A 22,989-nucleotide genomic window follows, 5' to 3' on the forward strand; every position below is an offset into this window, starting at 1 on the left:
TACCTTCTCACGCTCTTTTCATGTAAACACCAGCTATGTTCTATAAACATAGCCATTGTTTTCACATTCCATGCTGGGACAAACAAGACTGTGTGACAGTCTCCTTGACCACTGTGGTAGAGAGGTGCGGATACCACTCTCCAATCCATGGTCACCCTGCTACAGGTATATATTAGGTATAATAAACAAAGGGCGAGTCTTCTGCCCTGCATCCTCTGTCTACCCAGACCTGTCTTCCCCGAGTCTCATTTCCTGCTAGGCCTCGCGGTGATAGCCTTTGAAACCATCACAGCAAGAAAATGAGGATGAATCACTTCTGTGCGGTTTTCGTGAAATAAAACTTACTCCAAAAAACACAGGGCAGACTCAGCAGTTGCCCGTGCCTGCACAGCTCAAGCTGGAGGCAAAAGCGGACACGGGCACTGCCGTTGTGCTGGGGGAGGTCGTCAAGGGGCATGAATGGGAGGGGTCGCCTCCACACGCTGCGAAACCAGGAGAGGCTGAATTGGATCGCGTCACGCAAACGTCCGCGGAGCCCGCTGCTCTCGCCATGCAGCCGGGAGCGGGAGCCATTGTCACCATGATCCAGGAAGCGGAAGCGGGGCCGCACCGCGTCAGTGCGCGTGGGGGGATGGGAACAGTGTCAGGCCACGTCACCGCGCGCGAGCAAAGGGAGGCGGGGTCGCAGAACGTCATTGTGCAAAGGGAGGCAGGAACGAGGCCAGAGCAGGGAGGGGATTGCCCCCTGGGCACCGTTCTTTCGCAGCAGGCGCAAGCAGCACCATGCCCACCTCCTGCCACCAAACATCACACAAAATCAACATCCCACCTTGGCGCACAACCAAAATTAAAAGCAAGTATGCAGCAACACGGTCACGCTGCAGCGATCCAATCAAAACACTACAGACACTCACTGCACCCAGCCGGTGCAGCAGTATCAACACCTGGTGGCAAAACCCTAAAACTGCACCCAGCCTGTGCAGCAACAGCGCCACCTAGTAGCAGAACCCCAAAATTACACCATTTTTTCCTGATTTCATACAAAAGAAAGATTTCTGTAAGAAAAACGACTCCTAAGCAAAAACAACAACCTCCAAAGCAACAAGAAGAATTTTTACCACCTTTTAAAGAAGATACAGATTTTTATATCCCACAACCTGAAGAAGAAGAAGAAGAGGAGGAAGAAGAAAAAGAAATAGAAGAAGAAGAAGACATGGAAGAAGAAGAAATAGATAGTGACGATGATGATGACATCATCAGAATCACAGCTTCACAAGGAATTCCACTTGCTTCTCAAGCAAATCTACTTTCAAAAGATTTTATAAAGTAATTCTTCCTTCAGCTCAGAGATTGTGCTCAGGAGTTCTCTCAAGATTCTCCTGCAGAATTTTTTCAATCTTTTCCTCCGGCAAAAGGCAGCTACACAGCAAAGCCAAAGCAATCTAGTAGACAAAGAAGAGCCTTTCTCAAGAGTGCTGCACAAGGACAGCACTTTTTCTATCCTCAGCAAGAAGAGGGGGAGGAAGATGTCATATCGTGGCAACACGCACAGCAACTGACTCCATATCATCAGTATATTTATATAGATCCACAAGCATATGAAGCAACGGATTGGAATGAAATTAAAAAGAAAGCATTAAAGGAAAAAGAATTTGATATGACAGACACAGGAAGTATAGCAATGCCAGTGACTTCTGATGCACAGGGTCAAAACCCAAGATGGGAACGACTAAATCATGATGTAGTAAGAGACTTAATGAGAGCAATGCGTGAGAATGGTATTGGATCACCCTACTTCAAGCAGCTCTTGAAAGGTACATTCAACACATACGACTTAACACTGTATAATCTTAGATCCATTGCTTCAATGACTCTTACAGACTCACAAATCCTGATATGGGATGCAAAATGGAGAAGAGCCCTTGGAGATCTCAGAAACAAGTATCAAGGAGGGCCAAACGCAGCTCTCACCGTGGCAGAAATGACAGGAGACCCACCAAATGACAACCCACAGCAGCAAGCCAGAAACTTACCACGAGGGGTGTTGACAGATATCAAAGACGCAGCACGTAAGGCAATCGTGCAAATCCCACCAGCGGGAGTTCCCGAGAGCATTTACACTGACATCAAACAAGGTCCTTCGGAACCCTTCACTTCATTCGTCGATCGCCTCACGCAGGCAGTGGACAGACAAGTAAATGATGAAGGGGCAAAACCGTACCTACTTCAAAGTCTCGCTTTTGCAAATGCCAATGAAGAATGCAAGCGCATCATCAGCGCCATGCCAGGTCAACCCTCTCTGACAGATATGGTGGAAGCATGCAGCAAAGTGGGCACACCTCAACATGTCGCATCAATTCAAGCAAGCCTTTTGGGGGAGCAGATCGACAAAATTCTCAAAGCTCAGAATGAGAACTTCAAGAAGTTCTCGCAGCACTTCATCAATCCAATTCTTCGGAAACAACGGCAACGAAATTTTCCAAAGCAACATGCTATAATTGCGGCAAACAAGGACATCTCAAGATACATTGTCCAGAGCTCGCAAAAGCCATGAAACAGATAGGCCTTTGTCCGAGATGTCGAAGAGGAAGACATCTTGCTAAGAAGTGTCGCTCCAAGACAGATATAGACAGAACACCTTTACCAGTTCCGGGAAACGTGAAGAAGAGCGCGAGCCGCCAGCGTGCAACGACACAAGTGATGGCGATGACTCCAAACCAGGTTCTGCAAAACACACAATTCTTGAGGAACGTCAATCAGATGCCCTCAGTTGGGCAACCTGCAGGATCCCCAGTGACCCAGAATTACTGCTGCCAGCGGCACAATGCGACTTGGCAGCTTCCAAACTAACATGTTTTTTTCGATGGGAATCATGCAGTGATCTCCACGGGAGTCACTGGAACATCTTTCAAGAGACAAGAATTTTTAATCATAGGTAAAGATAGGAGCAGCATTCTAGGACTCATCATTTATCCTTCCATTGTCTCAGCAAATCGTAATGAAGAATTGACAGTTTTAGCCACACCTCTTCGAACATCACTGGTCATTCCAGAAAACACCTCAATAGCCAAGGCCATTGCTCTGCCATTCCATGATGCAAAACAGGTCATGCCAGTATTCGGCCAACAAGACTTTCCATCTGTGGAGCATGTGGAAATTCATGCTTCATGGGTGAAGCACATAGGTCGAGATCGACCCATCACCTGTGAGTTGTCCTATGGTGGGAAGATGGTCACAGTCAGTGGAATGCTTGACACAGGGGCCAATGTTTCAGTTATATCGTACATCTTTTGGCCCAGAGAATGGAATTTGGTTGCACCTCTGAGTTCTCACTCAGGCATAGGGGGAAGCTCCCTGTGTCTGCAGAGTGAGAACGCAATTGTTGTTTCAGGACCTGGTGGAAGGACTGCAATTATCCGCTCATTCATTGTGCAAAAACCCATCACGGTATGGGGGAGAGATGTTTTGGCACAATGGAGCGTGAAGTTAGACATGGATTTTCAGTAGGGGTCACTGTGGCACTCGCCACTTTGAAACTGGTTTGGAAAACAGACAACCCTGTCTGGTGGATCAGTGGCCCCTTGAACAGAAAACACTGAGTGCACTCAAAAACTTAGTTCAAGAACAGCTGGAAAAAGGGCACCTCAAGCCAACGAACAGCCCCTGGAACTCTCCACTGTTCGTGATTCGCAAGAAAACCTCAGGCTCATGGAGACTGCTTCATGACCTTCGAAAAATCAACGAGGTCATTGAAGAAATGGGTCCATTGCAACTTGAACTCCCAACTCTCTCAGTGATCCCAAGAGATTGGCCACTTGTGATCATTGATCTCAAGGACTGCTTTTTTAATATCCCACTTCATCCAGATGATGCTCCTCGATTCGCATTTTCCATCCCAAGCATCAACAGGGAGGAGCCCCTGCAAAGATATCATTGTGTGGTTCTTCCACAAGGCCTCAAGAACTCACCAACGATATGCCAATGGTTTGTGGCGCAAGCCTTGTCCCCAGTGCGAGAGAAACATCCAGAAGCAAGGATTGTTCATTACATGGATGATCTCCTCATCGCAGCACAAACACAACAAGAACTGCAAAAAGCTCGTGACAGAGTGATTGCAGAAGTGCAAGGCGCAGGATTGGAAATCTCCACCTCAAAAATTCAGGAGATTGCGCCATGGAAATATTTAGGATGGAAGATCACGGAGCAAACAATCAGGCAGCAGAAGATACAGATCAGAACATAAATCCACAATCTACAAGATGTGCAACAACTTTTAGGAGAAATCAGCTGGATGAGGCCACTCTTGGGAATCACGAATGATGAACTTGCACCACTGTTCAATCTTTTGAGAGGGGACTGCAGCATCAAATCTCCCAGAGCGCTCACACCGGAAGCTCAAGAAGCCCTTGAGAAAATTGCGAAGATGCTCGAACAAAGACAAGCTCATTGCTTTGTAACATCACTACCATTTTTTCTTGCAATATTAGGAGAAGAAATACAGTTGTATGGGCTGATTTTCCAGTGGGACGTTCACAAAAAGACCCGTTGTTGATCATCGAATGGACTTTCTTACCCTACAGATCCTCCAAAACAATCCTCACGAATTTAGAAATGATAGCTCAAATTATAATGAAAGCTAGGCGAGACTGTTGTCCATGGCAGGCAAAGAATTTGCTACAATTTACCCGCCTCTGAAAAAAGAATATCTCAATTGGGCATTGCAGAAATCAGAAGATTTACAAATTGCATTGTTAGACTACCCAGGTATCTGTACAATTCACTTTCCAAGCCACAGGTTGCTGAAAGCAAAAATAAGTCTAAGGTAAAAACCAAAAATAAATGAGGTGCCATTGGATGCCATAACGGTGTTTATTGACGGCTCAGGAAAAACTCACAAATCAGTAATCATGTGGCAGAATGAAACCACAGGAAAGTGGGAATCAAATATAAAAACAGTGCAGGGCTCACTCCAAATTGTAGAATTGGCAGCAGTAGTGAGGACTTTTGAATTATTTCAGCAACCCTTTAATCTGATCACAGATTCAGCATATGTTGCTAATGTGGTCAGGAGAATTGAGGGGTCACTTCTGAGAGAAGTCGACAATGAGATTTATACACATTCTTACTTTGCATGAGGTCACTGTTGCAGGAAAGGAAACATGAATATTTTGTTTCACATATCAGGGCACATTCCTCTCTACCAGGATTTTTAGCGGAAGGGAATGCGCACGCAGACGAACTGACAGTGCCCATTTCAAAGACTCTGCCAAATATCTTTAAACAGGCAAGGCTGAGTCATGCATTTTTTCCATCAGAATGCACAAACACTGATGGAAAACTTTCGCATCTCTAAAAATGAGGCTAAGGAAATCAAAAGTGCATGTCCGGATTGTCAGCTTGTGCAACCCCCCACATCCATGGGAGCAGTCAATCCAAGAGGATTGCAAAGTCTGCAGTTGTGGCAGACTGATGTAACAAAATACCCATCTTTTGGAAAACTTAAAAATATTCATGTTTCAGTTGACACATTTTCAGGCGCAATTTTTGCATCTCTGCACGCAGGTGAAACAGCACAACACACATGCAGACATTTTTTACAAGCATTTGCATCACTAGGTGTACCGCAGGAAATTAAAACAGACAATGGTCCAACATATACAGGAAAGGTGCTTGACAAATTTTTGAAAAGATGGGGTGTCCATCACACCTTTGGCATCCCACATTCTCCAACAGGTCAGGCAATCATTGAAAGAACACATCATACATTGAAGTCCCTTTTGGACAAACAAAAAAGGGGGGAGGCGGACGCAACACCTCACATGCGTCTGAACAAAGCTTTATGTGTGTTGAATTTCCTGAACAGCTCTTTCACAGAGCCCACTCCACCAATCATTAGACACTTTTCAAAAAGCTCTCAGGTGAAATTGAAAGAGAATCCTCTGGTCCTGGTCAAAAACCCAGAGTCAGGAAAAATTGAAGGTCCGTTCAAATTAATAACTTGGGGCAAGGGTTATGCTTGTGTTTCCACAGGAGCTGGACCAAAGTGGATGTCGGCAAGACACGTGAAACCCTATCGGGTCCAGAAGCAACCAGATGCGAGTCCTGGAAATGGAGAAGCAAGCAAGACGTGAGCTGGTGCCAAGACTGTGAACATCTCCTCGCCTGGCGTGCAAAAGACTTTGGGACTCGGGGTTCTTTTGGGACTTGGGTGGTGTTGGATCTCAAAAACTCCCAGGAGAAATGAGGTTTTTAAATATGGAGTTTGATCAGGTGTTATTCCTGTGCCTCATTCTCTCACTGATTGCCTTAGGCAATGTCGCAGATCTGCCAATGATACAACCAGGAGAAAATGTCTGGGAAACTCTGGCCAATGTGTCAGGGTTGGACACCATCTGTTTGACACACTTAAAGCCAAAGAAACCCTTCTCAACATGTTTAGTGGGCTTGCCAGTGAATGAATGGCCGATCCCAACAGAAGGTGAATGGGATGCTTGGGTGGAATCCCTTCCTTAGGCGCCCTTTGAACCTCAGGAAATGGAAATTCTTGGATCGGTCAGAATGGGATTTTGTGTAAAATTCGGTCCTTTTGGGGTGACAGAAAACAAAGCAATAAATGTCAAACCAAATCAAATAATCTATAAGAATGCATCCTCTTGGTGCAATTACACCAAGGTGCGGAACAAACCATTCAGCCATGCTGGTCCAGCACAATTGCCAAAAGGGATCTTTTTAATTTGCGGGGACAGGATTTGGCCCGCGATCCCTGCACAGGTGACAGGTGGTCCATGCAGCATTGGGAGACTTTCATTGTTAACACCCAACATGACGTGGTTGAGAGAGCAAAAATATAGAGGAAAAAGAGCCATCAAACAATATGATCCAAATTGTGATGGCAATGTTCACACCTGGAAAAAGGCTCAAAGAGTTTCAGTACCTATATTTTCAGTGCATGCAGCAGCAGCAGCCACCCTGAAACGATTGGATCAGATGGGCTGTTGCTTGAGCAAAAATGTCCGATCCATCTCTCTCGCACTGTGTGAGATGTTAACTGACACTGACAGTGTGAGACGAAAAACTCTCCAAAACAGAGCAGCAATGGATTATCTATTCCTGACACACAGACACGGGTGTGAGGAATTTGAGGGAATGTGCTGTATGAATTTGTCAGACCATTCCAAATCCATCCATGAGAACATAAAGCAATTGCGAGAAACTGTTAACAAACTTGGAGAGGTCACTGGATCATGGCTGGATGGGTTGTTCAATTGGTTTCATTTTTCATCATGGTGGAGGGAACTTTTGAAAGTTTTGATATATTTTTTGTTACGGCTTGTGATTCTTCTGATGTTTGTGTCGTGCTTGCTTCAAGGCATACGGTGGGCCATGAGAAGAGTTGCCAGAGAAGTGTTTTTAGTGCAAACAGGAGGGGAAGATGTCAGAGTTCAGGACATCCCTCTGGCCACTCTGAAGGGTTTGGAGACTGGACAGGGGGATCTGGGATCTGTACAAGGGGGTCAGCCAGCCTCACACAGAGCCCTGCAGGACACTGCTCTTGATCCCTGGCCATGGGAGTAAATAGTCACATTGTATGAAGAATCACAAGCTGAAAGAATTCAAAATAGGTAGTAGCTAGTTTATCATAGAATTTAAATGTAGAAGCTAGGATTTTTAGTATATGGGTCTGAAGAGACAAGATAGAGGAATTGGGGAGTGGCCCCTGTCCTCCTTGTTCTTGCTCTCGTCCCCCATCTTCTACTGAGTTGGATTTCAAGGATTGGTTTAGAGTAGAAATGACATGTTAACATAGGGAGTAGGTATTGGTAAAATTTTGTACATAAAAAGTACGTTTTGGATGGTGGTTGGGTCAAGGGTACCATACATAAGGTCTGGGACCCTCTGATCCGCCCCTATCGGCCGCGTGTCCCGCTCTGTTGGGGACGCCTTGCAGAGCTGGGAAAGAACTGAGAGATAATGAAAGAATAAACAACCCTGGAAACTGTCCTGGGGTGACAGGGCATTTTCATGCTTTGTATCCCAATCGTGGTTTTTTCTATTCCCGTGCTCTCAGTTTGTTTTGTCTATAGCTGCACCCCTCCCCCGGCTGCTTGCTGTGGCTTACTTACTGCTAGCTTTAGGCTCGCTTTGCTGGCTTTGCTCTCTTGCTTTTTGCTTGCTTTTCGCTATTTTTCTCTTTTTGTTTTTCCCCTTCTTTCCTTCCTCCCCTTCCCTGAAGACATCGGACCTGCTTCGGACCATGATTCAGGAATGTCAAAGGACTCCCCCGGAGTTTGCATCTGACAGAAGCTTTGGCACCCTCCCCAGCAGACTGCCCAAGCCATTCGGCCTCTCTTGGACTGGTGAAAACTTCTGTTGTCATCTTGGGCTGTTTTTCTTGTGTTGGGGAGTGTTTTTTGTGGTTTCTTAATAAACAAGTTTTTTCCACTTTTCCTCCGAGGAAATTTTTCCCTAACCCGGTGTCAGGGGCGGGGAGGAGTTGTGGAGGTTTGTTTCCTTTAAGGAGCTCCTTTGGAGGTTTTTCCCCTAATTTGTCCTAAACCAGGACAATTATTTTTGGTGGCCTGTACGGGGAAGTTGACCATACAAAGTGGAAAAAACTTTATTCTAATAATATTTTGGTCTCAATTGTTTTGTGGGCATATTGGTATGTCTCTTTTTGAAGTTATAATGTCATTTGGAGTGAAAGCCTGCCTGTATTTCTGGTCATTAGGGTTCTTTGAAGTTTTAATACCTTTGTGGTCTCTAGGTTTATTTTCTTATCCAGAAATAGCTCCGGTATTGTCCCTAATGCGTAGCTTTTGTAGCAGAGGGGCACTAACCAGAATATTCTTCAGGCTAGGCTTGGTTGTGATGATTTGCAAGAGGTTTATAAAAATGTTGTTATCAGTTCCTCTTGCCATGAGTTTTTCCCGGTTTTGCTGAGCGTTCATATTAAAGGAGAAGTTCGTACCTTCTCACGCTCTTTTAATGTAAACATCAGCTATGTTCTATAAACATAGCCATTGTTTTTACATTCCTTGCCGGGACAAACAAGACTGTGTGACAGTCCCCTTCACCAATGTGATGTGGAGGTGGGAATTCCTTCCTCCAATCCACAGGCCTCATAGTAAAAGTATAAGAGTAGGTTTTTGTAAATAAACCGGGTCTTCTGCCCTGCTGCTGTTGTTGCACCCAGATCTGTGTCTCCAGTCTGTTTTCCTGGTTAGGCCTCCAGGGTGATAAGTTCCAGGAATGTATAGTTTGTGGTTGTGGCTGTGTACTCAGTTTGTTAGGGGAGAAGCAGGGGAGGAGGCTTTTCAGCCTTTGCTTTCCTTCTTCTCCTATGAATTGTTTACATCTCTATTAGAAAATGTTCGGTTCTCCCTGACTGCCAAGGACACCATCTTTCTGGCATTTAATTTAGTAACCTTTCTTTATACTGTCTGCAGTTTATATAAGATGAAGGCTGAGATTTCTAGAGGGGCTGGTGAGACTCCTGATTTAGGAGTAAAACCAAGGGTGAGGAATCCTGAGTGGTGTGGGAAATGGGAGGATATGGGCCGAATTTTAAAGGAGTTTTCTGATCCTGTAGTCTGGGACTTTCCATCTGAACAAATTCAGAACCCAGCTGAGGTGGTAAAGTATCTGAAAGAGACGTGCCATGGTAACACTAAGGAGAAAAGGATCATTGCAGTGAGCTGAGCCCCGGCACATGCTTATCGCACCCTGCTAGACACTGTAGGGCAGCAGATAGAGGAAAGGGAACAGGGAGATAAATTAGTTACTGTCCCAGTCACTCAGGCTGCAGCCAACATCCCAGGCTCCAGGCCAGTCGTTAAACCAGAGAGTAAGCCTCAACCAATGGCTGTTGCTGCTAATACAAGAGGTGGAAAGTGTAAAAGCAAGACTGACCGAAGGGTGGAGGATGATGATGATCCAAGAGAAGGACCATCACCAACATCAGAAGCCACACCAAGTGGCACAGATTCCGGAGCCAATATCGATTCCTCCTCCCTGAAGGACCTTCGAGGCCTTAGGAAGGATTATAGGCAACAGCCCGATGAATCTATAATTAGTTGGCTAGTCCACCTTTGGGATGCTGCAGGCGAGGCTACAATTTTGGATGGCACTGAAGCGAGGCATTTAGGATCCCTGTCACATGATCCTGTCCAAACCATGATGAGGGGGGCTCGCCCTCACAGCCTCTGGGAATGGATCCTGGACAGCGTAGCACAAAGATACCTGTGTGCAGATGACCTCTATATTCAGCAGACACGGTGGAAGACCATAGAACAGGGGATCCAATGCCTGAGGAAGATGGCAGTGGTAGAGATAATTTTTTCAGATGACATAACAACTAGGAATCAGGACTTCATACCATGTACAGCTGTAATGTGGAGGAAACTTGTGCAACTTGGGCCACCTGAATATGCTTCTGCTCTAGCAATAATGAAGTGGGATGAGGTATGTGAGACTATGCTTGATATGGCAAAGAAGCTTCGGGCATATGCGGATGCTGTACATGGCCCAACTCATGCCAGAATTGCAGCTGTGGAAACATGACTGCAGAAATTAGAAGACAAAATAGAGGAAAGTCGTAAGAAACTCAAGGAAGAGATTAAGGAGGACCTCCTCCAAATCTCAGCTGTACAAATTAGAGGCCCTAGTATCCAACGCAGACGTTCCTCTGTTGGGGAGAGAAGGTACACCCCACGAGCTGAGTTGTGGTTCTTCCTACGTGAGCCTGGAGAAAACATGAGGAGATGGGATGGGAAGTCTACTGCTGCTCTGGCACAACGGGTGCATGAATTGAAGGAAGGTAGGAAAAGGGAAGCAGCTCCAGTTGCCTGTACTCGAACTGCCAGGCATAATGATGACGATGACTTGTCCGATCCCCTTGAAGGAACCTCCAAGACATATGTCTCAGGAAAGAAAGATAATCAGGCTTAGAGGGGCCCTGCCTCTAGCCAGGTAGAGGTTAGGGAAAACCGAGTCTTTTGGACAGTGTGGGTTCTATGGCCTGGCACATCAGAGCCACAGAAATATAAAGCTTTGGTTGATACCGGTTCTCAGTGTACCCTAATGCCATCAGAACATGAGGGAACAGAACCTATTTCTATTGCCGGGGTGACAGGGGGATCACAAGAATTGACTCAGTTAGAAGCCAAGGTGAGCCTGACTGGGAAGGAGTGGCAGAAACATCCGATTTTGACTGGTCCAGAGGCTCCGTGTATTCTGGGCATAGACTATCTCAGGAATGGCTATTACAAAGACCCTAAGGGGTTCAGATGGGCTTTTAGAATAGCTGCTGTGGAGGCAGAGGGCATTAAGAAATTGAACACCTTGCCTGGACTGTCAGAGAACCCATCTGCAGTAGGACTCCTGAAGGTAGAAGAGCAACGAGTACCTGTTGCCACCTCGACAGTGCATCGCCGGCAGTATCGAACGAATCGAGATGCTGTGATCCCCATCCACAAGATGATCCGAGAGCTGGAGAGCCAAGGGGTGGTCAGCAAAACCCACTCACCCTTCAACAGTCCCATCTGGCCTGTGTGTAAATCTGAAGGAGAATGGAGATTGACCGTGGATTACCGTGCTTTGAATGAAGTGACTCCACCGCTGAGTGCCGCTGTGCCAGACATGCTGGAACTCCAGTACGAGCTGGAGTCCAAGGCAGCGAAGTGGTATGCCACAATCGACATTGCTAATGCGTTTTTCTCCATTCCTCTGGCTGCAGAATGCAGGCCTCAGTTTGCTTTCACCTGGAGGGGTGTGCAGTACACCTGGAACCGACTGCCCCAGGGGTGGAAGCACAGTCCCACCATCTGCCATGGACTGATCCAGGCTGCACTGGAAAAGGGTGAAGCTCCAGAACACCTACAGTACATTGATGACATCATTGTGTGGGGGAACACGGCAAGGGAAGTGTTTGAGAAAGGAGAGAAAATCATCCAAATTCTCCTGGAAGCTGGTTTTGCCATTAAGAAAAGTAAAGTTACCTGCTCGAGAGATCCAGTTCCTGCGAGTGAAGTGGCAAGATGGATGGCGCCAGATTCCTACTGATGTCATCAACAAAATCACAGCTATGTCCCCACCGACCAACAAGAAGGAAACACAAGCTTTCTTAGGTGCTATAGGTTTCTGGAGGATGCACATTCCTGAATATAGTCAGATTGTGAGCCCTCTTTACTTGGTTACCCGTAAGAAGAACAATTTCCACTGGGGCCATGAACAGCAACAAGCCTTTGCCCAGATCAAGCAGGAGATCACTCATGCGGTAGCCCTTGGCCCAGTCAGGACAGGACCAGAGGTGAAGAACGTGCTCTACTCTGCAGCCGGGAACCATGGCCTGTCCTGGAGCCTTTGGCAGAAGGTGCCTGGTGAGACTCGGGGTCGACCACTGGGATTCTGGAGTCGGAGCTACAGAGGGTCTGAAGCCAACTACACCCCAACAGAGAAAGAAATCCTGGCTGCCTATGAAGGAGTCCAGGCTGCCTCAGAAGTGATTGGCACAGAAGCCCAACTCCTCCTGGCACCCCGACTACCAGTGTTGGGGTGGATGTTCAAAGGAAAGGCTCCCTCTACCCACCACGCCACCGATGCCACATGGAGCACATGGACTGCCCTCATCACTCAGCGTGCCCGTATCGGAAACCCAAATCGCCCTGGGATTTTGGAGATAATCACAAACTGGCCAGAAAGTGAAAACTTTGATCTCACAGATGGAGAGGAACAAGAGCAAGTGACACGTGCCGAAGAAGCTCCGCCGTATAATCAGCTGCCGGCAGAAGAAACGCGCTACGCTCTTTTCACTGATGGTTCCTGTCGCATCGTAGGGATGAACCGCAAGTGGAAAGCAGCTGTATGGAGCCCCACACGACAAGTTGCACAAGCCACTGAAGGAGAAGGTGGATCGAGTCAACTTGCAGAACTCAAGGCTGTTCAGTTGGCCCTGGACATTGCTGAAAGAGAGAAGTGGCCAAAGCTCTACCTCTACACTGATTCATGGATGGTAGCCAATGCTCTGTGGGGTTGGCTGGAAAGGTGGAAAAAGGCCAACTGGCAGCGTGGGGGGAAACCAATCTGGGCTGCTGATGAGTGGAAAGACATCGCTGCTCAGGTAGTCAAGCTACCTGTAAAAGTCCGCCATGTAGATGCCCATGTCCCCAAGAGTCGGGCTAATGAGGAGCACCGAAACAACGAGCAAGTAGATCAAGCCGCCAAGATAGAAGTGTCAAAGATAGACCTAGATTGGCAACACAAGGGAGAGTTGTTCCTAGCTCGATGGGCCCACGACGCCTCAGGTCATCAGGGCAGAGATGCCACCTATAAGTGGGCACGAGACCGAGGGGTGGATCTAAACATGGACAGCATTTCTCAGGTTATTCATGACTGTGAGACATGTGCTGCAATCAAGCAGGCTAAGCGAGTGAAGCCCCTATGGTATGGCGGGCGGTGGTCCAAATACAGGTATGGGGAAGCCTGGCAGATTGACTACATCACCCTTCCCCAAACCCGCCAAGGCAAGCGCTACGTGCTGACCATGGTGGAAGCCACCACTGGATGGCTGGAAACCTACCCTGTGCCTCACGCTACTGCCAGGAACACCATCCTGGGCCTGAAAAAGCAAGTCCTGTGGAGACATGGCACCCCTGAGAGAATCGAGTCAGACAATGGGACTCATTTCAAGAACAGCCTTATAGCAGCCTGGGCTAGGGAACATGGTGTTGAGTGGGTGTACCATATTCCTTATCACGCACCAGCAGCCGGGAAAGTTGAACGGTGCAATGGCCTGCTTAAAACCACCTTGAAGGCATTGAGTGGGGGGACTTTCAAAAACTGGGAGATTAATTTAGCAAAGGCCACATAGTTAGTGAACACTCGAGGTTCCACCAACCGAGCAGGCCCTGCCCAATCTGAGCCCCTAAGAACAACAGATGGAGATAAGGTTCCAGTAGTACACATGAGAGGTATGCTGGGAAAAACTGTTTGGATTAATTCTGCCTCCAGCAAAGACAATCCCACCCGTGGGGTTGTCTTCACTCAGGGACCAGGATGCACCTGGTGGGTGATGCAAAGGGATGGAGAGACCCGATGCATACCTCAAGGAGACCTTGTTTTAGGATGAACTACCCACATCATGTGTCTGTACCCATATCTGTATGTATAGATGTATATAATTTAGGTCATGCATGTGTGTATATATATATATATATTTTGTTTTTAAAGATTTAAATTCAATGTAATAGGTTGGTATGGGAAAAAATTCGGGGTGGATGATGTTGGGGGTTAGATTTGGTTTTTTTTTCTTCTCACAGAATTTCTTCCCATAAGTTTCCAAGAAGCCTTAATGACTACTTAGTCAGAACAAAAAGGGGTACTTGAGGGATATGGCAGCACGAGGCTACACCTATTGTTTCTGAGTCCCTGGGAGTGTCCCTCAGAGGGGAGAGAGGATGAGCTTTGGGAAAGGCAAAAAGACAGAGCTGGGGGAGGGGGGGCACTCTTGCTCTCAGCGCCGAGGAGGACGGTCAGGCTGCCCTCTGCCTCTGCCTCGTCCTGGGAAATCTACAGTCATCTGCTGTGTACCCGGGAATCCTGAACTCGCTTTCTCCAGCCTCTCCCACCACCGCCGCTGCTTCTTCGGACCTTTGAGGCTCTCCTGCTACTCTGTAGCCCTGCACTGCCCAGCCCTGCCGGGACACCCCTGCTGCTCCAGCTGCCAGCGCAGAGCTCCTCATCTCATCCACCAGCCCGGGACTTTTCCTTCCTTCCAGTTCGGCCTCTCGGAGTCCTGCAGGGGCACCCAGATCAAACTGCTCTGGGCTTTTGTAAAAGAAAGCCCTCAAGGTTCTTGATTCTGTTTATTATTGATGCTGTAGTTGTTGTTTGTTTGTCGTTTTGTCCTATATACTAGTAAAGAACTGTTATTCCTACCCCCATAACTCTGCCTGAAAGCTCCTTTAATTTTCCTTTTAATTGGAATAATTTGGAGGGAGGGGATTTGAATTCTCCATCTCTAGGGAGGTCCTGCCCATTCCTAGCAGATATCTGTCTTTCAAACCAAGACACAGGTGTAGACAAACAAGGCAAAGGTGTCTCTGATGCTGAACAAACCTGGATGTGTTTCAGGAATGCAAAGGGCCAAGGCCTGAGCCCCAGCCCCTGGCAAAGCAGATCCTGTCCCTCCCTCACAGCTCAGGGCTCTTCCCGGGCCCCTGGGATGTGGGGATGTGCAATGCCAAGGGCAGCACCATGGGGCGGCCCCTGCCAGGCTGCTGAGCAGGGACAAGGAGGCAATGAGGCCCCAGGCCTGCAAGGGTCACTTGTCCCCTCCTGATGGCTCAGGCCCAGGGCCAGCAGCCATGGCCCAAGTGCTGCAGGAGTTGGCTGTGTCAGGGCCTTTCAGCTGCTGCCCATCCTGTGCCCTGTGCAGCCCAGGCTGTCCTACGGTGTCCGTGCCCTGCGCCTCTGTCCCTGCAGGCTGTCCTCATCCCCGGCTGCCCCACCTGGCTGGTCCCTTCCTTTGCTGACAGCTCTGCATCCTGCCTGCCTCTGCCTGGGCACACAGAGCCTTGGGCTGCTCCAGACTCCTTCTGGGGGATGTGTTGCACCACAGCCCTGCCCTGGCAGGGAAATTCCTTTCTCGTCATGTCTACTCTGTGCCTCCCCTGCTACCCTTTGCAGTAATAATTTCTTTCTCTGGCTGTTTTCTACTAGGTTAATAGGATACATCAGCTCTGAATCCAGCCTTCAGTCCCTTCCAGAGCTCTCATCCCCTGTCCTCATTCTCCACTCCACTGAGCACAGAGCTCCTTTGTCCCTATACAGTGGTCAAGAGGTTGAGGCCAAGAGCCTGGACAAGAAGGACAGTTCTGTTCCATAGGAAGGAAAGCACAGAGCCCCAGTGCTCCAAGGGCAGAGGAGAAGCAGCTCTCACCATTCCAAGGTCAGCCGGACCCCTCAGGCAGCCCCAGGAGCCCAAGCCAGCCAGAACTGTTCCCTGTTCCCTTGGTTCCATGGGGCCCTGCAGTGTCACAAAGGCCCCGTGGTTCTTTGGGTCCCCTCAGTGTCACAGTGGCCCCTTTGGTCCCATGGAACACCCCAGGATCACTGTGATCCCCTTGGTCCCATGGAACACCACAGGATCACTGTGGCCCCCTTGGTTCCATGGAACACCACAGGATCACTGTGGCCCCTTGGTCCCATGGAACACCACAGGACTCTGTGACCCCCTTGGTTCCATGGAACACCACAGGATCACTGTAGCCACCTTGGTTCCATGGAACACCACAGGATCACTGTGACCCCCTTGGTTCCATGGAACACCCCAGGATCACTGTGGCCCCTTGGTTCCATGGAACACCACAGGATCACTGTGGCCCCTTTGCTCCATGGAACACCACAGGATCACTGTGGCCCCCTTGGTCACACAAGCCCTGCAGTGTCCCCATGGCCCTGGGTTCCACCAGCCCACGCAGGGTCACAGTGGTCTCCAGAGGAAGGAAAGCACCGAGTCCCAGTGTTTCAGAGACAGATGAGACACAGCCACCAGAGGCCAAGGCCAGCCACATCCATCTGTCCAGGCAGGTTTGTCAGGGAGCAGCCCTTGGATATTGGGGATTTGGAATGTGGAATCCCACTTTCAGCCATTTGTGCCTGGACGAGCTGGATGAGTCTTTTCCATGAAAAGGAAAGCATGGAGCTCCAGTGTTTGGAAGGCAGGCGAGAGCTGGCCCTCAGGAGGCCAGACCAGCCAGACCTGACAGTACTGGTGGCTTTTGTCTGAGAGCAATCCCTGGAGCGATGGAATTTGGGAGGTGGAATCCCAGTTTTGGCCATGGGTGCCCTGTCAAGAAGGATGGGTTTTTTTCCATATGAAAGAAAAGCACAAAGTCCAAGAGGTTTGGAAGATGAGAGGTGGCCACAGTAAGTGAGGGCAGCCACACCTGTCTGTCATGGCAACTTCTGTCTTGGAACAATCCTTGGATATATGGAATTTGGGAGATGGATTCTCAGTATTGGCCATGGGAACTTGGACATGGAAGATGTTTAATTCCATAGGAGGAAAAGCACAAAGCCCCAGTGTTTTGAAGGCAGATGAGAGGTGGCCCCTGGGAGGCCAAGCCAGGCAGATCTGTCTTTTCCAGAAGGTTTGATCTGATAACAATCCTTGGATATACTGAAATTTGGAAGTGGAATCTTCTGGATTTTGATCATGGACACCTGGAATGACGGTTCTTTCCCATGGCAAGGAAAGGGTGGAGTCCCAATGTTTTGAAGGCAGATCAGATGTGGCTCCAAGGAGGCCAAGGCCAGCAAGACTTGTCTGTCCTTGCAGGTCTTCCCTGGGAGCAATCCTTGGATAGAATTTGGGGGCTAAAATCCCGATTTTGACCATGGGCTCATGGACAAGAACGACAGTCCTTTTCCATAGGAAGAAAAGCACAGAACCCCAGTGTTTTGGTGGTAGATCACCAGAGGAGATCTGGTGGCCAGACATGGCCCCCAGGAGGCCAAGCTAGACAGACTTTTCCCTCCTGGAAGCTTTTGGCTGGAAGAATTCTTTGGATAAACAGAATTTTCGAAGCCAAATCCCATTTTTGGCCATGGGTCTCTGGAAGAGAAGAAGAGTTCTTTTTCACAGGAAGGAAGTAATGGATCCCCAGAGGTCCAGGGGCAGATAAGAAGCGACCCTCGACATTCCATGGTCAGCTGGAGCTGTCAGGCAGTCTGCCCGCTAAGCACAAATGATCCTGGGAGACTCCATCCCTGATCCACCCCCAGGACAGGTTTGAGGATAAAGCCTTGCGGGAGCCCACCAGGTGCAGAGAATTTTTCCTCTCCCAGCAGCAGAGGAGCAGAGAAGCAAGCTGGCAAGCCCCAGTAACAGTGTCGAAGGAGAAAAAAAACAAGAGGAAAAAAAGCAAAAGACCAAAACCACAGGGCAACAAGACCTCAAAGCAGATGCGCTGTGCCACGTGGCCACTGAGTCAATGGCCCCAAGCAGAAGGAAGAGCAGCCCCCGGCCCCCAACCCCTGCAGGACCCCGGGCTGCCCCTCCACCCATTGCAGCACTCCCAGAGGCAGGGAGGGGAGGCAGTGACCATTCCTGGTACAAAACAAAAAACAACCCAAAATGGTGATGGGTTATGAACCATCCCCAGGACAGTTCCATGAGGCTGCCCTGTGTCACAAGGGGCACTGGGTTATACAAAAGCTGGCAATGCCCCAGTGGCACCTGTGTCCCAGGAGACCCCACTCTGCCCAAGTAGAGCCTTGCATCCCTGAGATTCCACGTTGTCACAGTGGTCTGCTGAGCTCATGGGGCTGTGCTGTGTCACAGCGGGCACTGAGTTCCACGTGCCCTGGCACTCTCCAAGTGGCTCCTGGCTTCCATCAGGCCCCGCTGTGTTTGCAGCTGGCACTTGGCTCCCCAAGATGTCATTGTGTCACTGTGGTCTCCTGGGTGCCCTGAGACCCCGCTGTGTTGATGCCTTACAGAACCTAGAAATAAAGTAACACCCTTTGGAGATAATATTATAGAGGAGGTAACAGAAAGGCTGATCTTTATTGGAGGCCTCCAAGGGGCAGATACAGATAATGTCCACAAAACGCCCAACCCCCCCATGAAGTCAATACAGTTTTATAAGTTTAGCAGATTAGCATATTTGACAAAAGTCACCAATTAGGAGCACAGGTGGTGAGGCATGACCAAGTTCCTTGGCAAGAGTCACTCTACCCCTGACTGGACACTCTGGGCACACCAAGGAAGGAGAGCATCAACACAACCAAACCAAATCCAGCAATCAAACCACAAACAAACCGAGAACTGTCCCTCTGTGTGTGTGTGACAAGAGGACAGGGAGGGCAAGGATAAAAGGAACATGGCCTAAAAGCTGAACAGAGCTGAAACTAACAGGACTTAGCTTCTACCTTAACCTTAACTTACACCTTACACAATTTAACAAAAGAACAGCACTGAACAGTATTTTTCCTAAGTTATAACCTATGATGTAAACATTTACACAGAAATGGTACTCAGCTTATAAATTATATTAAACTTGGAATTATGGTAAGGCACTTGACAAAGCACTGACTCAGAAAACGCTAAACCCTACAAATTTAAGTTATCCATATTTTGAGAAGAGGAAGTCAGGAGAAGAGAGAGAGACATCCACAGCCAGGACCTTGGATCCAGCCCATCTCAGCTGCTGTGAGCTCTGGGGCTGTGGGACATGTCAGTGTCACAGCCGTGTCACAGCCTCACCTGCTCTGGTCCCTCTCACAGGTGGGGTTTTGGGGGTGCCAGGGGCTTGGCAGCCACTTTGGGGCTGGCCCAGAGGCTGCAGTGGCTGGGGCTGGGGCAGTGACTGTCCCACCTATGCAGAACTTGTCCTGGCCCCCCAAACACACCCTGGAGATATCTGGGGCCTTTCATCATTTCTCTGCTCTCCAGCACCGAGGCAATGGACTCTGGCTGCAGCTCTGAGCTCGTGCCCAAAGCAACCACCCCTGGCAATGGGGCTCCATGGAGCTGCTCTCAGGAACCCCCTGCCAAGAATTGGGGAGTGCCCCCAAAACCGCCTCAGAAACCTGGGATGCACCAAAATGCCTTTAGGAATGTGGAATACCCAAAAACTCCCTCAGGAATGGGTTCCCTCTCCCTTCATCATTCCCAGCCTTCGGCATTCTCATTCCAGACTTCACCACACCCTCCCAATCCTCACCCAAAGCCATCCCACCTCTCCTGGACATCAGGACCCCCTTCCCAAGACATATTTCCCCCATCCCACCCCTCCCAAACCCCATCCCACCCATCCCGTTCCACCCAATGCCCATCTCACCCCTCCTGATTTGCAGCACACTTCACCAAAGTCCTTCCAACCCCGTTCCACCCTGAGGGGCTGCTGAAATCAAGTAATTTTGGGGTGGGATTGAATAGCTTTCCGTGGCATTGAGTGGTTTTGAGGTAAAAAAATCAAACTTTCTTATTACTCTTTGAGTGCCAGGAAATGGAGAAAATGACACCAAATACCCCCAAATCCCTAAATCCCTTCAAGTATCTCCCTGAATCCCAGATCCCCTCAAAAGACTAGCAAAAAGTGAGGCTTTAGATGCCTTTGATGAATTTTTTCATTTTTATCCCAATTTTGTCTGTTTCAAAGGGATGAAGAGAAATTAAAAGAATATTAGGGACCACCAAACAAAAGGACCACCAGCCCAGTGTCTCCACAGTGCAGATCACAGGGAATGTGGGTCATCAGGGCTCTGCCCAACGTGGGTCCCCTGATGCAGGATAGAGTTGGAGCAGCACACAAAGCTCTTCCCACAGCCGGGTCACTCACAGGGCTTCTCTTACCAGTGCCTCTGTTGATGCCTGGTCAAGGGAGAGCTGTGGGTGAAGCTCTTCCTGCACTGGGGACACTCACAGGGCCTCTCCCTGGTGTGGATGCGCTGGTGGGTGACGAGGTGGGAGTTGTTCTTGAAGCCCTTCCTGCAGACAGGACAGCAGAAGTGCTTCTCCTCTGTGTGAATCCACTGGTTCTTGAGGAGATGTGAGCTGGTCTGAAACTTCTTCCCACACTCAGGACACTCATGGGGCCTCTCCCTGGTGTGGATCATCTGGTACTGGATCAGAGTGTTGCTCCAGCTGAAGCTCTTCCCACACTCCAAGCACTTGTGGGGCTTCTCCCCATCATGAAGCTGCTCATGGACCACCAGCTCAGAGCCCTGGCTGAAGCTCTGTCCACCTTCCTGGCACTGCGTGGGTCTTTCCTCCTCTGAGTACCCTGAGATGGGTTTGGAGCCCCTTCTCCTGCGGGATCTCTGTGACTTTTCTTCCCCGTTGCATTCCTGCACCATGGAGGCGCTGAAAACAGCCTCTTCCATGAGGTTCTGCCGTGGGGATTTGTCCTCCCTGGTCTCTGTCCTCAGCTCTTTGTCCAGGGGAGGAAGCACAAGGAGTGGATGGGATTTGCCTCCGTGCCAGAGGGAAGGCCAAGGAGATCCCCCCAGTGCATCCCCGGCAGGACGGCGTCGGCAGCAGGGTTGTCCTGCAGCCGGGGCCAGGCTGGGCTGGGAGATGGAGCAGGAGAGAGGGGCAAAGGGGCACTGACTTCCTCCTCACCTGCCTGGCTGTCCCTGGCCATCTTCCTCTTCCTTGCAGCTGCCTCCTCCATCTGGTCAAGGTTTGGGACTGGGAAATGCTGCTTTGGGGAAAAATACAATGTATGAGCACATTGGGTTGGGGGGTTCCTCCTGCCCAAGTCCATCTCTAGAAGTCACTGGGCTTCTGGTGCCCATATAAACCTCCAAAACCCAAAGATTCATTTCTCCAAAATAACCAAGTGACCAAGATTCAGCAAAAACACCCAACCATGAGTTTCCCCTCTCTCATCTTGTTAAAAATAAGATGCTTGACACGGCCAATATATCAAGCAGCAATTTAATAATTAATTAATTATCATGATAAAGTGTGAGCAAAAGGCAGCGCTGGGTACAGTGGTAGGGGTTTTCCCTTCCGACTGCACACCCATTGCTGGGCTTGCTGGTATTTTATTTGCTATATTCATACATATTCATAAACTTTCTCAGCAGTTTCCATTTCTAGTTATAACGTCACAATTCAATACCTAACAGCCATAAATCTATAGATTGTCCTGTATAATTCTATAGACCATTGTGATCTATTCCGATATTTCAATACTCCCAGGATATGTTTTTCCAGGTGGTGGGATCTGGCTTCCAGATGTGGGGGTCCCATCTCTATTTTCAAGTCCTTCAATATCCAATAGTGATGTCCAGTTTCTCTCTCCAGGAGCCATAAATCAGTGAGCTGAAGTCATATCTTCATGTCCAGGATGTTTTCCCAGCTTGTGTGAAGCCTGAGCCCCCTCCTTATTTCCTTCTTTTGTCTAAAAAAAACCTTTTTGCACTCTAAAACTACAGTTTAAAATTCTTTAATACAAAGCAAGCTTCTAAAGTTATAATTAAAGGACACTTATTGCAGAATAGCTTGAGACTTATAATAGATAATTGCAAGCAAAAGATTTATTCAAAAACTTCCTTCTATGCTTTCCTCAGCTGTTTATTAGAACTCATCTTTTATAACTGTCTCATTGCTGTGTTCCACAACTACAATTACACGGATTTTCTTCATTTCCCTGACACGAAACATAACTTTGTATTTCACAATCTCTCCACTTTGGGGTCCTGGAGGCCCCCCTGTCAGTGTTGCCCCGGGTCAAGTTTGTATTGGTGTTGGCCCTCTCTGGGCTGCTGTGGCTCCTGAGAATCCAGGAGGTTCCCCTTCTCTGGGCTCAGCACTATCCAGGGTCCCTCTTTCAGAGTCCTGGGGTATCCATGGGTCCCCCTTGTCCTTGCTCTCAACCTGTCCAGGCTTCTGGAACACCCCCAGCTCTCGCACTGCCCGTTTCTGCTCCCCCCATTCCCGGGTTTGCCTCCCAGCGCTGCTGGTACCGGGCGATCCCCACGTGTCTCTGGGCTGACAGTGCAGCCCCTGAGCCGGGCAGAGCAAGCCCCACCACGGGGGGACCCTGCATGCCCCGCTCCCTGGGCAGCCGCGCCCAGCCCCGGGCACAGAGCTCCGCCAGCCCCCGCCGCCCCCTCCCCAGGGCCCCGGGGACCCCCGCAGCCGGGGCCGGGTCTGAGCGAGGCGGCCCCCGAGCCCGGCTGCGTGGCCAGGGGGGCACGGGGAGCCCGGGGCCTCTGTGCCAACGCTTCCCCCGCTCTCCCTCAGCCTTTGCCCGGCCCAGCCCGGACCCCGAGCCCCAACAGGCCCCGCACGGCCACGGCCGGGCCGCTCCGCTCCCCTGCGAGCCCGGCCACACGGACCCACCTGCGCCGGGGCCCACGGGCCACCGAGCGCTCCCCGGGCCGCCCGGGCCTGGGCCCCGAGCACAGAGCTCTGCCCGGGGGGCTCCCGGCCCAAGGCGGCGGCTCCGGGCCCGGGCGGCCGCTCCCGGCTCC

General features: G+C 49.4%; 1 protein-coding gene across 1 annotated transcript in view; it reads left to right on the top strand.

Annotated features, from left to right (window-relative positions):
* The first annotated feature begins 550 nt into the window (after window positions 1-550).
* The window catches only part of LOC134562178 (serine/threonine-protein kinase pim-1-like), a 31,856-nt gene continuing 9,417 nt past the window's right edge, over window positions 551-22,989 (top strand). The window contains exon 1 of the mRNA XM_063419603.1: window positions 551-623. Within this exon, the coding sequence (XP_063275673.1) occupies window positions 551-623 (73 nt within the window). The remainder of the gene's footprint in view (window positions 624-22,989) is intronic.

This window comes from Prinia subflava, chromosome 26, assembly GCF_021018805.1.
Source record: "Prinia subflava isolate CZ2003 ecotype Zambia chromosome 26, Cam_Psub_1.2, whole genome shotgun sequence".
Taxonomy (NCBI): domain Eukaryota; kingdom Metazoa; phylum Chordata; class Aves; order Passeriformes; family Cisticolidae; genus Prinia; species Prinia subflava.